Raw genomic sequence first — 16,677 nt, forward strand, 5'->3', positions numbered from 1 at the left:
ACGCGTCACTACGCTAAGCCGCCAGGTGACAGAATCAAACTGTAGAAATAATTCTCTCGAACAACCCAAATTTTCAGCCTCCTTCAATTTCAGGCAGAAATGAAATAAAAGAACCAAAACACGGGTAAAAACGAAATGACACTGTAGAATGAACAGTGATCTGAGTCAGCAAGGATTCAAAGGGAATTAACTTGAAAGTTTGAGTTAGTATATACTCGCAAGATAAGCTCGCGCGATGCTGCAGGATTGAAAGTTGTACGAAAATCTTGTACGTAGTATTATTTGCACATAAAAGATAATACTTAATGTGTATCCATATTATTTACATACAAAAGATTTAGTAAATAATCTTATTTACATATAAAATATAATACTCAATGTACATGTACACAATAGTTACATAGATATTTACTATATTGTCCATTGGTCCTTTACTTTGATAGTGTTAGTGTGTGTGTGTTTTCTGTATATTTCAATGGAGGTTTTCTGCAACTTTCGAAAATGGTAGAGAATGTAGAGAATTTCAGAGAGAAGATGATGGAATTAATTTTTTGATTTTTTCACACACCAAGCATGTGTGTGTTTGTTACCATTATACATGGAAAAGAAGGGAGATCCTTCACTCACCAAACCAAGATACAATCTCAACCCTTAATTACTATCACCCTATGAGATGATGCCACTTGTCTTAATCTATCACTTAAGCTAGATACAAGATTGAGCTGCCATATGGACTATGATCCAATAGCTTAGATTCAAACTGGAAACAAAAACATTTAAACTGATTCTTTGCCGCCAACCTTCAGCTGAAGGGTTACATACCAACACTCCCTCTAACCCTTTAGCTGATTTAACTCCGAGTAGCTCCCTTAGATATGCAAATCAATCTTTAGGCAAAGCTTTAGTGAGTATGTTTGCAATTTGTTCATTAGTCTTGTAGTACACCAGTTCAATCTCTTTAGCTTGAATTGTTTCTCGGATGAAATGAAATTTTTTGCTGATTTGTCTTGTCTTTTGATGAAGGACATGGTTCTTTGCCATAGCAATGGCTGATGTGTTGTCACACATGATCTGAGTTCCTTCCACTTGTTCTTATCCAAAATCCTCAATTACAAACCTTAGCCATTTTGCTTGAGAAGTAGCTTCTGCAGCACTAACATATTCTGCTTTGGTTGTGGACAATGCCACTGTGCTTTGTTTGATCGATGCCCATGAGAATACACCGTATCCTAGTGTAAATGCAAACCCTGAAGTGCTCCTCATATCATCCTCACTTCCTGCCCAGTTACTATCACAGTAACCAATTAGAGTAGTTGTCTTCCTTTTTTCAGAAACAATTCCAAAATCAATTGTTCCCTGAATGTATCTTAGCATCCTCTTTGTTGTCCTCATGTGTTTCTTAGTAGGATTATACATGAACCTTGCCAATAGATTTGCTGCAAACATCACATTAGGTCTAGTTGCAATCAAATAGAGCAAGCTTCCCACAATCTGCCTATATTCTCCTTCATTTGCAGCTTCACTTCCATCAATCTTGCTCAATCTCTTATTCATTGCAGTGGAGTAGCTACTACTTTGCAGTCTTTTAATCCCAACTTCTCAATCAACTTCTGTGCATACTTCTTTTGGTGTATGAAAATACTCTTCTCAATTTGTAATACTCCCATTACAAGCAAAAGGTGTAATAATCCCAAATCTATCATCTCATAGTGCTTCATGATGTCATCTCTAAACTCTTCAAGCATTTGTGGATTGCTACTAGTGTATACAATAATGATACATGAATCCTCCCTTGTTTTCACATATAAAGTTGTTTCACTTGAGCTCTTCTTGAAACCATCATTGTTGAAATAGGCATCAATTTCATCATACCAAGCCCTTGGTGCATGTTTCAATCTATACAGTGCCTTGCGCAATCTGTACACCTTAGTTTCTTCATTCTCCTTTACAAAGCCTTGTGGTTGCTCAACATACACTTCTTCCTTTAATACTCCATTGAGAAATACAGACTTCACATCCAGTTGATTCAAGTTCCATTTCTTCTGTGCAGCAAGGGCAATCAAAGTTCTAATGGTATCTAACCTTACCACTGGGGCAAAGGTTTCATTATAGTCAATTCCAGGCTTTTGTGAATAGCTTTTTGCCACCAATCTAGCTTTATTTTTCTGCACACCATATAGATTAAGTCTGGTCATATAAACCCACTTGACACCAATGATAAGTTTATCAAATGGTCTCTCAACAAGTTGCCATGTATTATTCTTCTCTATCATTTCTAACTCAGCTTCCATTGCCTTTCTCCATGATTCATCTTAGCTACATCATCATAGCTTTTAGGTTCAATAATACACATGTAGCACTGAGCCATGATTTCACTTACACTTCTCCACTTTTTAGGTGTAGAGACATATACTTGAGACCTGTCAATTACACTTTCACTTTAAGAAGTAACACGTTGCTCAGAATGAGAACTTTCACTAGTTTCACAGATCTTATCAGCACTTTGATACTCAGTAACAACTGGAAATCTCACTTCATTGCTGATAGTGCAATTCTAATCCTAGGAAGCATTCTTATCAAATGTAACATCTCTTGATAGAATGATCTTCCTTGAAATCGGATCATACAATCTGTACCCTTTCTCACTTACACCATAGCCTACAAAGATGCACTTATGACTATTTTCTTCCAACTTGTGTCTGAGATTTGAAGGAGATGCACATAGCAAAGTGAACCAAAGACCTTCAAATGAGCTATCCCTGGTTTTCTGCCACTGTAAGCTTCAAATGGAGTTGTTTTCTTCAATGCTTTGGTAGGACACCTATTAAGCAAATAAATTGCAGACTGCCCAAAATACATATGGAAGGTTTTTTTCATGTAACATTGACTTTGCCATTTCCACCATAGTCCTATTCTTTCTCTTTGACACTCTATTTTGTTGGGGAGTGTAGGCCATAGTCAACTGTCTTTGAATTCCTAGCTCACTGCAGCACTTGTCAAATTTTTCAGAAAGAAATTCTCCCCCTCTATCACTTCTGAGACATTTAACCTTATATCCACATAGCAATTCAGTCATTGCCTTAAATTTCTTAAAACACACCAATGCATCAGACTTATATCGCAGAAAGTACATTCATGTCATTCTAGTGCAATCATCTATGAACAACAAAAAATACATATTTCCAGAATGAGTTTTAACTTGCATTGGACCACAGATGTCTGTGTGAATCAATTCTAGTGGATCCTTGGCTCTCCAAGTTGATTCAAAGGGAAATGAATCCCTGTGTTGTTTTCCTATCATTTAACCTCACATACATTTGTGGACATTTCCAAATGAGGCAATCCATGCACCATTTCCTGTTCTTCAAGAAACTGGAGACTTCTCCCATTTGCTTTGTATAATTGACCTTCTACACTCCTTTGTTCTCATTACAATCCTTCACAACATGACCTGGTTTCCCACACCCTATACACTTTGGTTTTCCTTCATACTGACACTTACCCATAATGGAACCTGTCACACCATTTGCAATCTCCCTGAGTGTTATTTTGCTTCTGAGCATAATTTGGTCTATGATCCTAATTTCTTCGAGTGTTATTCTGCCTCTAAGCATAATTTGGCATATGATCCCAATTTCTTTTAATGTTATTCTGCCTATGAACAAAGTTAGGCTTGTGATCCCAACCTTTCCCCATTTGCTTCCAGTTCTCTTGAGATCTTTGATTCCCAGAGAATCCACCACTTTTGGAATTCTTAGTTGCAACATTTAAACTTGCAAATGCTCTCTCAGTTGAGGACTCATCATGTACATCAAGCCTTTGCTCGAATCCCTTGAGAGAAGCAACAACTTTTTACCTCAAGAATTTCGAGATCTCTAAAATGCTTAATCACAGAACAAATTGCATCATATGTTTTTGGAAGAGTAATTAGTAATTTCTGCATAATTCTCTCCCTAGATAGTTATTCTCCATAACTTCTCATTTGATTAATAATATCAACAATCTAGAGAGATACACAGATAAAGATTCACTATCCTTACACAAGTATACTTAAAATCTCTACGTAACCCTTGCAATTTTACATTTCTTGTTTATCTCCTCGGAATTCACCCTTCAGAACATCCCAAGCTCCTTTGGATGTCTCTTCATTTACGATTCTGGGGAAGATCTGATCTGAGACAATGCCTTGAATCATTCCAAGCGCACGTGCATCCTTCATCAGGATCTCACTAAATGGCACCACCTCTGGCATCTCCTTCTTCGTCTTATCGACCACAGCTTTCTCAGTCTTCGGATTTGAAGGTTCAAACCCATTTTCAACCAACTCTCACAAACCATACGATTTTAGTATAGTTGTCATACGAATCCTCCAAAACTTGTAGTTCTCTCCATTGAAAACCGAAGCTCTAAGCTCGACACTACTTGATCCAACCATGTTAGACTTGGATTCAAGAAATCTTAATTTTCAGATTCATTTTGAGCACAAAATGCAGCTCAATCGCACTCATAGATTTCATGCCCAGTTTAGACAATGAAACCTGGCTCTGAGGCCATGTTAGTGTGTGTGTGTGTGTGTGTGTGTTTTCTGTATATTTTAATGGAGGTTTTCTGCAACGTTCGAAAATGGCAGAGAATGTAGAGAATTTCAGAGAGAAGATGATTGAATTAATTTTCTAATTTTTTCACACATGAAGCATGTGTGTGTTTGTTACCTTTATACATGGAAAAGAAGGGGGATCCTTCACTCACCAAACCAAGATACAATCTCAACCCTCAATTGGTATCACCCTATGAGATGATGCCACTTGTCTTAATCTATCACTTAAGCTAGATACAAGATTGAGCTGCCATATGATTTAATGACTCAGATTCAAACTAGAAACAAAAACATTTAAACTGATCATTTACCGTCAACCTTTAGCTGAAGGGTTACACACCAACAGATAGTACACTGAATCGAGTTAAAGCTTGCACCTTTTGGGAACTAAAAAAGGAGGAAAAGAAAAGTTAGAGTATGTAATGTGTATTTGCTTGGCAGTACTATGTGGTGCGATGAATATAATTAAATCGAAGGGATTAGAAGTACGAATATTAATGAACATGGGTGTATCCATTCCCAATTTTTTTTTCTCATCCAAATCAACAACATGCCGAATCAACTTAAAAAAAAAAAAAAAAAAAAAAAAAAAAAAAGCTAACTACATGCCGAATCAACTCAAAAGGTCACACAGATAGGCCCAAACATGTAAAAATGATAGTCCATTGCAATCCATAGTTGGCAATACTAACATATTCTCATCTTACTTGAGCAACAAAAAGCACCAACTCATTAACTCATAACAATATGATTCATGCACATTTACCACCTTTTCCAAGTATTAGAAAGTTTGAAGGAAACTCCGAAATAAGAGCAAAACGAAATGCATAGCTAGTTCCAAATATTCGTTGCAAATGGTAAATAAAATGGCTATGTATTTTCAATGATAAAGAGCTTAACAGATATTGAAATTTTTATAAATAAGTTGTGTATTTTCTTCTGCTATCAACAACTATATTTCCATGTGAACTATGTAAATAAATTTTGATATGAACTATGTATATGTAATTGTCCAACAGTTTTTTCTTGTATATATGCATAGATTTGGTTATCTTAGGTTGGGTCAACTTCATCAGTATGTTGCTTAAAAGCAAGGATTTTTGTTGGCTTTTTCAAATTACTAATGATGGAATTCCAATGCCTTAGCCAGGTGTATCAAAATTATGTGTTTCATTTGATCAGCCCTTTGCAATTTTGCATAGTGATAAAATTTCAAAATCAATTCCAGTTTGTCATTGCTTAAACAAATTAGAATTTTAGAACCAATCCCACTGAAAAATAAGCAGCTAACATAAATAGCAATGAGCAGATAAATGAAGAGGCACAATTATGATTTGCTTAAAGGTGACCGAGTAAAGAGATAAATTGGAAAATTAACGAAATAAGGTTGTAACAAGATGAACTATGTTACCAGATTGTTCAGCTACTGTATTAAATATGAGAAATAAAGTTAAAGAGCAGTCAATACCGGTCGAGTTCTCTTCAAGTATTTGCCCTGAGTCTTCAATATGAGAAATAGAGTTAAAGAGGAGTAAATAGCAGATTGCCCATACTTTTATGCATGGCTAAAATATTTATTTCTGAAATGGTCTCTCAAACTTGTGTGCATAGTTAAAAGTAATGAATTTGGTCTGCAAGGATGTTTGAAATTTACGTTTTGCATTTTGATCTTAGAAAAATGAGAGAGAACTATAAAAAAAAAAAAGGGAAAAAGAAAATTTGGGAATCTAATCTGTACACGCAGAAAAAACCCAATAGCCTAAAAAGATGTATATGTAGTAGCAATCGTACAAGAGTAACAATACTGGAAAAATTAAAACGCTACTGTAAGATCTCATAAAAATTGAAGTAAAGAAAGGATCTGAGATGTGAGAGACATATATACCATGTGTGTTCTAAGTTTGATGTGCAATGTAAAGGTGGCAGTGGCTAATGAGTAAAGGCTGATGGCATTGATCCTTTCTCGGAGAAAATGGGAAGAAGGATCTGCAAGAGAGTGAGAGAGTGGAGACTATGTTGTATTAATAGGATGGTAATTGATAAAGGTAAGAGTGGATCATACGATGAGATTGACTTGCAGCGGCGACATATTTGTTATTAGGATGGTCCTTGTATTTCACTCTGAAATGCTTCTTATATAAAACTGAAAGAAAAATTTATAGAAATATAATTACAAAAATTAAATTGTAGTAAAAAAAAACCATCGATTTGAAGAGAGAGAGAGAGAGAGAGAGAGAGAGAGATACAGCGTTGATCATACATGAAAACGATGAAGGCACTTGTAAGCTTCTTAGGATTATTTGGATCCTTAGAAGCCTTCTTGCTCGTGCCAGCGCTTTTACTCTTTAATCAATCAAAATTAAAAAAAAAAAAACACAAACAAACCACTACTATCATCCTGCTCACTCTGTCCAGATTCCATGATTCGAAATAAACCAAAAGGGAAAAACAAACACAAAAAGAATAAGGAAAGATAAAACCTAGGTAAAATTTCACAAACAAATTAGCAACAATTTTCCATTAAGAAAAAGAAGCGGTAACAATTGTCCCTTAAAGAATAAAAAAAGAATAACCACAATTTTATTTGGCAAATACTCCAGCTTTGTATCTTCCTAACATAGGATCTATTCTTTTCCTGTAAGAAATATTATTGTCTCGATGCTCATTGGAATATAAGGGAATGCATGTTATTTTCACATTTTGAAAATAACTGAAGTTCTTACAAAAAATAAAAAAAATAAAAAAAGGTAACATTGTTTGCAGTCTGTCTTTGTGTACCAACAATATAAAGCCAAAGTGACAATGTGAATTCACATTCCAAATTGAAGGAAAAAAAATGAAAGCGAAAGATACCAACCTTTTTGCTCAGTCTGATAGTGACAATTTATCCAACGGGAATATATTTTTCTTTCGAAAATTGCAATTGTGTTCCCCAAAACAAAGTGCAATAAAATCGAAGACATTTGAAGATGAAATGAAGCTCTATCATTGACAAATCTAGAGGCTGTAGACAAAGCAGACTTCTCGAAGATGATAGATGAGTACATCTACCATCATTGACAAAGACGTAATTTCACTGTACCAAGAGAAAAAAAGAACGAAGTGGCTGAGGGTATTTCTGCCATTTCACTGTTTATGAACAGTGAAAAACAGTGTTAGGGGAACCCAGTTTTAGTATATGTGTAATATAATATAATTTGGCATATTTGCAAAAGAGAAACATGAGTGGGAGAAAAATAAGAGGTATTATAGTGACTTGAGTATATGCCAACAAATTAATATAACCAATGTTTATCATCCGAACATTATAATTGAAACTATTTATTATATTTATCATCATTTAAATATTGTATATACAAAAAAAATATTTAATTTGAAATTTTTTTAGCCAATCCTATGCATGTCTCCACATCGGAGGACACAAACACTATCTTATAAAGCATTTCAACACTAAAATCAACACAAATAATTAAATGCATACTTACAGATAAGTAAAATGTGTGCCTAAAGAATGTGGAGGAGGATAAAATTGGCATGAAAAATTCACTCAAAAAGTGACTAGACCATAATCTGACTCATCACAATAATTAGGAAAAGTTTGCTTACCTCAGTTTTTGTTAAATCATTTTGGCATATTGTTTATTAAATTGAGAATATTTTTATCATTTTGATCCTTATTTAACAAAATTTTTCACGAAATAACTAAAATAATTGATGGTGGACAAATTCAGGAATCACTTTAGCTTAAAAGCCTAAACTAATATTTATTCATGAGTATTGGATGCATGGGACGAGGATGTGTTATGCAAAATAAGTGAAACACAAAAAGACACCACAAACAATGCAAAAACATCAAAGAAGTGGAGGGAGGAGCCAGATCCAAACGCGACCCTCACTATGATTGATAAGTTAGCATGGTGTCTTATTCGTTGGGTAATGAGTTTATGTCTTTAACGTGGAGAGAAACTCTCATCCAACCAAACACGTTACATAAGAAGCATCTAACGATCAATTGTTTACTTTATGAACAAGTGGTAAACATATACCAGACCGTTGGTATCCTTAAAGCTACGCATTGAATGCAAGATAGAACTTCTCCTTAACCGGGGGCTTTGGTATTTCTGCAGTACATTTTCTCCTTTCTTCTGTTCTTATGCATGACTAAGATCTGGAGACATGCATCTCATTGGCTTATGAACATGATTAGCCTGCAAGCTTTCTAAGTTTCGAATTAACTAAAGTTTGCGTGCGCCCGTGTTTTACGCGCGAGTTTGAGAATATTTCTTGATCAATAGTCAATACATTCACTAGATTTATAGTGCCGGCTAGTTTCATTATGGGCTTGTTGGACCATACCCAACCCCGGCTCACATAAAAAGAAAGAAAAAAACTCTTGATATAGACGTAAGGTCACAATTAAAATCAGTATAGAAAAGGTCCCAAATTAAATTTTTTTGTTTCTTATGTTGAATAATAAAACATAAACGTCAAAGCCCTTACACTTGCCATAAGTTCATAGTTAAATCGGTACTTCTCTTTCATTTCTAGCTCATTTCTCTACCCACGTTCACTCTCAATAACCTGTTAAACCAATGTTTTGGGTTGGGGGTGGTGGTGTGGTGTGGAAACTTGTTAGACCAATGTATCCAAAAGAAAATCTTACCATACCAAATATCAATACTTGCTAAAAAATTGAAGAAATATCAAGAATATTGGCGATGTATAATGCGATTTGATATATTGATTTGAATTTCTATCATAAAATAAAATCAATTTGTTATGAAAACTCTATCTAAGAATGTGTTTATGTATAATATTGTCGCCATTTTCGTGTTGCTACTTTTTCTAAAGTCTTTGCCTAAGTAGGTCTTGTTGAGAATAAATTCTACATTAATGAAAGGATGAACCTTGCATGAATTTATAAGTAGTTGTGCTACTCCCCATATAACCATAGGTTTTATGGTAGAACCTCAACTTTCTTCATGGTATTAGAGCAGGTTGTCCCACATATGAACCCCAACTACCACACTTGCTTTACGTCACCCGATTTGTGTTGTCCATTTGTTAGGCTTTGAAAATTCACTACACGTAAGGGGACATGTTGATAATGAATCCCATATTGATGAGATGATGGACCTTGCATGTGCTATAAGTAGTTGGTTACTCCCCATATTGACAACACAACTCCGCTTGTTGAGATTTTCAAGCCTAACACGTGGACAACACACCTCCGATGACATGGAACATGTGTGGCCGTTGGGCTTCACATGTGCAATAACATGTTCTGATACCATGAAGAAAGTTTAGGTTTCACCATAAAACCAATTGGCAATATGGGGAGTAGCCTAACTATTTATAAGCACATGTTAGGCCTCTTGTCTCATCAATGTGGGATTTGTTCTTAATAGGTCAAAGAAAAAGTATATGAAGTGTGACTACAGTGGGAACATGGGTTTAAATGAGATGGGGGGTGAGGACTGGAGATCATGAAGTACCAAAGAGCAAACGCTTTCGCTATCTTGGATCTGTCTTACAAAATAACGGAGAATAATAGAGATCTCAACCACATAATACAACTTGGATCACTACAAGAAACGTAAGTAATAGGGGCAATAAAATTTACATCTAAAAGTATTTATTAGGAGCAAATACCATGAAAAACCGCCTCTAATAGAAATGAGTGGTGGAAAATATATTCGCATCTAAAAGTGGCTTTGCTATTGTTATTAGGGGCGAATAGTGTCAAATTTTTGCACCTATTAGTCTATCTGCCATGTTGGTCTATCTGCCCCAAATACTTCGGAACCGGATCCCCTCTGGATCCTTGTAAATTAGACCTCCTGACCAAGGGATCCGGGTCGTTGAAATTTGATCCAACGACTACAATTATTATAAAATTTAGAGGGGCCCCTTACCCGGATTCCTTGGTCAGGAGGCTCAGTTTTCAAAGGGATCCGGTTCCAAATACTTCCAATATAATAAAAAATTAATATACATAATCAATAATATATTACTTATTTGGATAATAAATAATTTCTTTTGAACAATTCATTGTTCTCATTGGTTACAGAACCCGATCCAACTCTTCATCTTCTCCAAAAAAATAAATCTTCTCTTTAATCCCTTGTTCTCAATCTCTAATGAAGCTATCCAAAATAAATCTTGAAGCCGTTTCTTCTCTAAACTTTCATGCATGACAGACGATTTCAACTTGCGTTCTTTCTTAATTAGTAACTGTAATCAAAGAACAACTATTACACTAAATCATAACCGCAATTTTAAAACAAATAGAACAATAATAAAATTTCAATACCACAAACAACTAAATCTACAAGCAAAATCTGTGGAGCCTAAAATAATCCCAAAAATTCTAGAGGCGACGCGTGGACTTTTGCTCAAGAAAGACAAGATTACCTTCATTAAATCCTCAGATACTCCCATGTGCAGCTCATACCCCTAAAGGTCTCAGCAGCTAAATACGACTGCCCATAGCTCACCTGTCCTTGGTAAGGAAAAGTCAAAGCATTAAAGATAAGTAATCCCTATTTAAATCAATTAGGGATAATTATTCCATTATCTCAAAATATTATCTCCTATTTAATATCTTAAGAATATTTCTCCATAAAACCTTGGCCAATAGGATGCTGCCATGTGTAAGGTAAAACCCTAACACTATGGGTGACCCTCTCCTCCTATATATACCTTTAATTCTACCAATTTTCGGTAAACTTTTGCTACCTAAAAAGCCCTAAACACTTTACTCTTCTCAGAGAAACTAACTTAAGCATAAGAGACCCATTGGCCTAACCCCCCCTCGTGGGCGCGTGAGGCTTAGGTCCTTGATCAAAGGTGTTGATTGTTTTGCAGGTACATTTTCGTCAAAGTTAGAGATGGCGGAAATTTGCATCGACAAATTGGTGCTTTCATTGAGAGTTGATTCAAATACTTGAAGAAGCCTCTTGCATCGACAAATTGCCCTCGCGCAGTAGACCAGCTTGGTGAACCAGCTCCTTGAATTCATCGAGATACAGCGCACCCCAGATAAGGTGTCTAGAAGTAGAACAAGGACGAAAGAATGTGACTCATTCTAACGACTGTCCCTGTAAAAATTTGCTCAGCCTGCCATGAACCATGCGTTCGAGTAGTGTACACTCTCGTTTGGGCCATCGGGAGAAAGTCTTTTCTCGCCTCAGTGTGCAGAGAAGCGTTTATTCCCAACTCGACTCACGAGTCATTGTGCATTCGAGGTTGGGTCCACACTCTGATGAGCACTCAGGACATTCCAGGTGCAGCGTCCACACGAGGCTAGGCCCACAAAGAGATCATCCTGCAAGGCACCGGAGTAGGTAGCTACATTAAGAACCGAGAAAAGCACGAGAGTAGTCCAGCTCAAGTTCCACTAGCAGCCTTAGCCAAGCGCAACGATAAGTAGCATATAATGAACCACGTGCATCGCGAATGCTACACAGAGAAGTAAGCCATGCCAAAGAGCAATATGGACCAGTAGGTCAACACCATGGGCAACCGAAGACACTGCTACTCCACCAGCCGTAAATCCAGCGCATTGAGACTATTGACGATGCTCTTCGTAGAGACGTGGCTAACATAAGTAGGTCATCGTTTACATATGAGATCGAGCAGATGGGGCCACTGCAGAAGTTTAGCCCACCACATTTCACCTTGTTCAAATGAGATGAAGATCCGAACAGACACTTGAAGCATTACCGAAGCGCCATGACCTTCTATTGCAACAATGACGTTCTCATGTGCAAAATCTTTGCCACAACGCTCCAAGGTGATATGCAAGACTAGTTCCATACCCTGCCAGCCACGTTCAATCTGGAACTTCAACGAACTTTCCTTGGTTTTCACTAAGGAATATTCATCCTATCGCTCGATCAAGAAGAAGTATGACCACTTCTTCAACATGAAGAATGACCCAAATGAGGCATTCCGCATATACGTTAAGAGGTTCAAGGTGGAGAAGGCAAAGATCGTCGGATACGATGACTGTTGGAGAACAATTCATAAAATAATAAAAATAACAGAAATAACATAACAAAATTCTAATAATTTATTAACCAAAAATACTTGCTATACAAAATGAAATATAGAAATAAGTACAAGAATTAAAATGGTACTAACTTGATTACAACAGGTAAAGGCTAGTGCAAAAGTTATGTCATTCAAACAGTATTTCCATCCCACTCTTGTGCTTGTGGTTCTACAATGTCTGCTCGACTAGGATACAACTACCTAATTCTACAACCCGCATTGGATTATAGAATTCTAGTGAATTGCTTTGTGTGTTTACTCTTTGAAAGTTTGTACGGAAGAGAAGGAAGAAGAAAATCTTGATGGAACTGAGACTCCAGTTATATAGGCTCTTTCATACCTCTTCAAATACCTTTTGGATGTATTTGAAGCTACACAACTCTTTCCAAAGAGTTGTGTCTATTAATCAAAACGTTTTTAATTAAATTTAATTAAAAACTTAATTCGAAATTAAAACTAATGATATGATTAATTTTAATTCTTAGGCCCCAAGTGCCCCAAGGCCTTTGTCTTGATTAATTAATATTAATATTATGGTATAATCATCAAACCTAATCCACACAATTAGTGGCCCAAATCTCAATCCTCATTCCAAATGGTCCAACATCTAATCACTAATAAAAGTGACTAACTTAATATAAGGACCTCAAGTTTCCTTGAGTTCCCCGATGTGGGACTAAAGGAGCTCAAAAAACTCCTACAATACCCCACATTTTGAGCCGACTATTAGGTCGCAGGGTAAGGTGAAAAATGAAAGTAAGCAATAGATGTGACACACATCAGGAGAAGTGTCTTTTGGATTTGAACCTACCTTAGTATATACTTATTGGATTTACTAGATGACACAATGAATATAAAACCTTGAACTGTTCATCTTCGCAGTAAACCAAGACAATAGCAAAACACATGCCACACCAACACATCACAAATTCATACATTTGTGTTCTTTTTGGTCTTGAACAAATCTTGGATTCATAAGAGCTTTAGAGAATGTAGCCAAGTAATTTTCATAAATACGACCTTACATTTACTCTCATATAGGTGATATTGATTAAGAATAGGTTGCTAATGTTCCACTTGATTTACAAGTATCAATATCATGAAACTAATGTATCCTACACCCATCAGTAGTCACCACACTTCTTCCATGATAGGAATGGGTACGTAAGTGTGTTTTTTCTTTGAATCTAGCCAAACTAGTTTGCCTATTGAACCTAGACCATGGGATCTCCAATCAACTAGGTTAGGTTTTTGTTTAGTAGTTTCATTTTACTCTATTGGTTTTAAACCCATTCCCCTCGATGTATGCTTAACTTGCTATCTAGACAAACCTTTAGTAAGCGGATCCGCAATATTATCTTTTGACTTGACATAGTCAATAGAAATTACACCACTAGAGAGCCATTGCTTTATTGTATTATGCCATCACCTAATTTGTCTAGACTTCCCATTGTATACACTATTTTTAGCTCGATATTGTGCAGCTAAACTATCATAGTGTATACACATTGCCATTACAAGTTTAGGCCATATGGGAACATCTTCCAAAAAATCTCTTAGCCACTCAGCTTCTTCTCCAGCCTTATCGAGAGCTATAAATTTCGATTCCATCGTTGATCGGGCTATGTACGTTTGTTTGGAAGATTTTCAAGATATTGATGCTCCTCCCAAAGTAAATACATAACCACTTGTGGATTTTGTATCAGTACTATCAGATATCCAATTAGCATCAGTAAATCCTTCAAACACAGGAGGATACCTTGTATAATGCAATCCATACTTCATTGTATGCTTTAAGTATCTCAATACTCAAATTAAAGCTTCCTAATGATCATGCTCAGGATTGCATGTATATCTACTCAGTCTACTCACTGAGTATGCTATATCAGGCCTTGTACAATTCATAATGTACATAAGGCTTCCAATAACTTGTGAATATTCACATTGAGAGATAGCATCACCACTATTTTTCTTTAGTTTGCTATTGGGCATCAAAAGGAGTAATTGCATCTTTACTTTCCAAATGACCATATTTTCTAAGTGTAGCTTCTATATAATGGGATTGTGTAAGAGTATAACTTTCTTGGTTTCTTTTGATTTTTATACCAAGAATCACATCAGCTAGACAAAGATCTTTTATATCAAAACTTGATTTCAATATCTTCTTGGTCCAATTTATTATCTATTTGTTAGTTCCCATTGTAAGCATATCATCTACATATAAACACAACATAACACAAGCATTATTTTGAGTTTTTGTGTAGACATACTTATCACACTCATTTATCTTAAACCCATATGTGATCATAATATGGTCAAAATTTTCATGTCATTGCTTTGGAGCTTGTTTAAGTCCATATAACGATTTCACAAGTTTACAAACTTTGTGCTCTTGACCTTTGATCACAAACCCCTCGGGTTGTTCCATATATATTTCCTCATATAAGTATTCATTTAAGAACACGGTTTTTACATCCATTTGATGTATTTCCATGTTATGGAGTGCAGCTATAGCAATTAACAATCTTATTGATGTAATTCTGGTTAAAGGCAAGTATGTATCAAAGAAATCCAAACCATGTTTTTGACAGTATCTTTTAGCTACCAAACGAGTCTTATATTCGTCAATTGTACCATCTGGTTTTAATTTTTTCTGAAAGATCCATTTGTACCCAATTGACTTATTGCTAGGGAGCAAATCGACTAATTCCCATGTATGATTTTGCATAATAGAATCTATCTTACTGTTAACTGCATGCTTCCAAAATGGAGCTTCAGGAGTGGACATGGCCTCCTTGAATGATTGAGGTTCGGTTTCAATTAATAAGCTCACAAAATCAGGCCCAAAGTCCTTTCGAATTTTTGTCCTTTTACTCCTTCTAGGTTCAAGTTCTTCTTCTTCTTAAACTCTAGACGAGGATGAACCATCACCATGTTCACTAAGTTCATCATTAACCTCAGATACATCATCATGTAATCTCCTTTTCAAGATATTAGACTTGCCCATTTTATATGGAAATATATCCTCAAAAAATATTGCATTTATAGATTCTATAATAGTATTGACATGTATATCGCTTACTTCGGAATGAAAAACTAAGAATCTATAAGCTGAACTATTACATGCAAAACCAATAAAAACACAATCTATAGTTTTAGGCCCTAATTTTGTTCTCTTTGGCAATGATACTTGTACTTTTGCAAGGCAACCCCACACTTTAAGCAATTTAAATGTTGGGGTTATTCCTTTTCGTAATTCATATGGTGACTCATTTCTCGTTTTAGGTGGAATTCGATTCAAAATTTTATTTGCATTAAGTAAAGCTTCATCTCACAAATTGTGTGGAAGCCCAGAGCTATTCAAAATAAAATTGATCATGTCTTTAAAAGTCCTATTTTTCCGTTTGGCAACATCGTTTTGTTGCGGTGTATAGGGGGCTGTTGTTTGATGAATTATGTCATGTGTGGCACAAAATTCAGCAAAGGCATGAGACACATATTCTCCTCCCCTACTAGACCTTAAGACTTTAATCTTCTTGTTAAGTTGATTTTCAACTTCTGCCTTATATGTCTTAAACATATCCAAGGTCTTATCTTTACTATGAACTAAATAAACATAATAATACTTACTGAAATCATCTATAAATGCTACATAATAGTTCTTTCCACCACGAGTTGGATATGATCTAAAATCACACAAATCAGTATGAATTAAATCTAACAAATCATTGAATTTTTCATGCACTGATTTAAAGCTTTGACTAGCAAATTCTGTACAAGTCTCACATTTAACATTATCTAAATAATCAAGTTTGGGTAGCAAACCTAAATTATGCATTCTCTAAAACCAAAATTTACATGTCCTAGCCTTGAGTGCCATAAATTAGATAAATCAACAATATAAGCAGAAGCATTATTTATTTCATTCATAACATTAGCAAGTACATTTAGTTTGAATAATCCATCAACAAGGTATCCCTTTCCCACAAACATTCCCCCTTTAGTTAATACAAACTTATTGGACT

General features: G+C 35.6%; 1 protein-coding gene and 1 long non-coding RNA gene across 2 annotated transcripts; both read right to left on the bottom strand.

Annotated features, from left to right (window-relative positions):
* Nucleotides 1-1,092: 1,092 nt before the first annotated feature.
* LOC108868712 (secreted RxLR effector protein 161-like) lies at nt 1,093-1,554 on the bottom strand. The gene has a single exon (XM_018652387.1). The coding sequence runs from the start codon at nt 1,552-1,554 to the stop codon at nt 1,093-1,095; it is 462 nt and encodes a 153-aa protein (XP_018507903.1).
* A 3,089-nt stretch (nt 1,555-4,643) lies between these two features.
* LOC103967311 lies at nt 4,644-7,473 on the bottom strand. Its single transcript, XR_007253820.1, has 2 exons — nt 6,858-7,473; nt 4,644-6,740 (listed from the first exon to the last, which is right to left on the bottom strand). It is a non-coding gene; the product is annotated as an uncharacterized LOC103967311 (long non-coding RNA).
* Nucleotides 7,474-16,677: the final 9,204 nt, after the last annotated feature.

This window comes from the organism of the source record quoted next, unplaced genomic scaffold (assembly GCF_019419815.1).
Source record: "Pyrus x bretschneideri cultivar Hongxiangsu unplaced genomic scaffold, Pyrus_bretschneideri_v1 Contig11, whole genome shotgun sequence".
NCBI classification, from domain to species: Eukaryota; Viridiplantae; Streptophyta; class Magnoliopsida; order Rosales; family Rosaceae; genus Pyrus; species Pyrus x bretschneideri.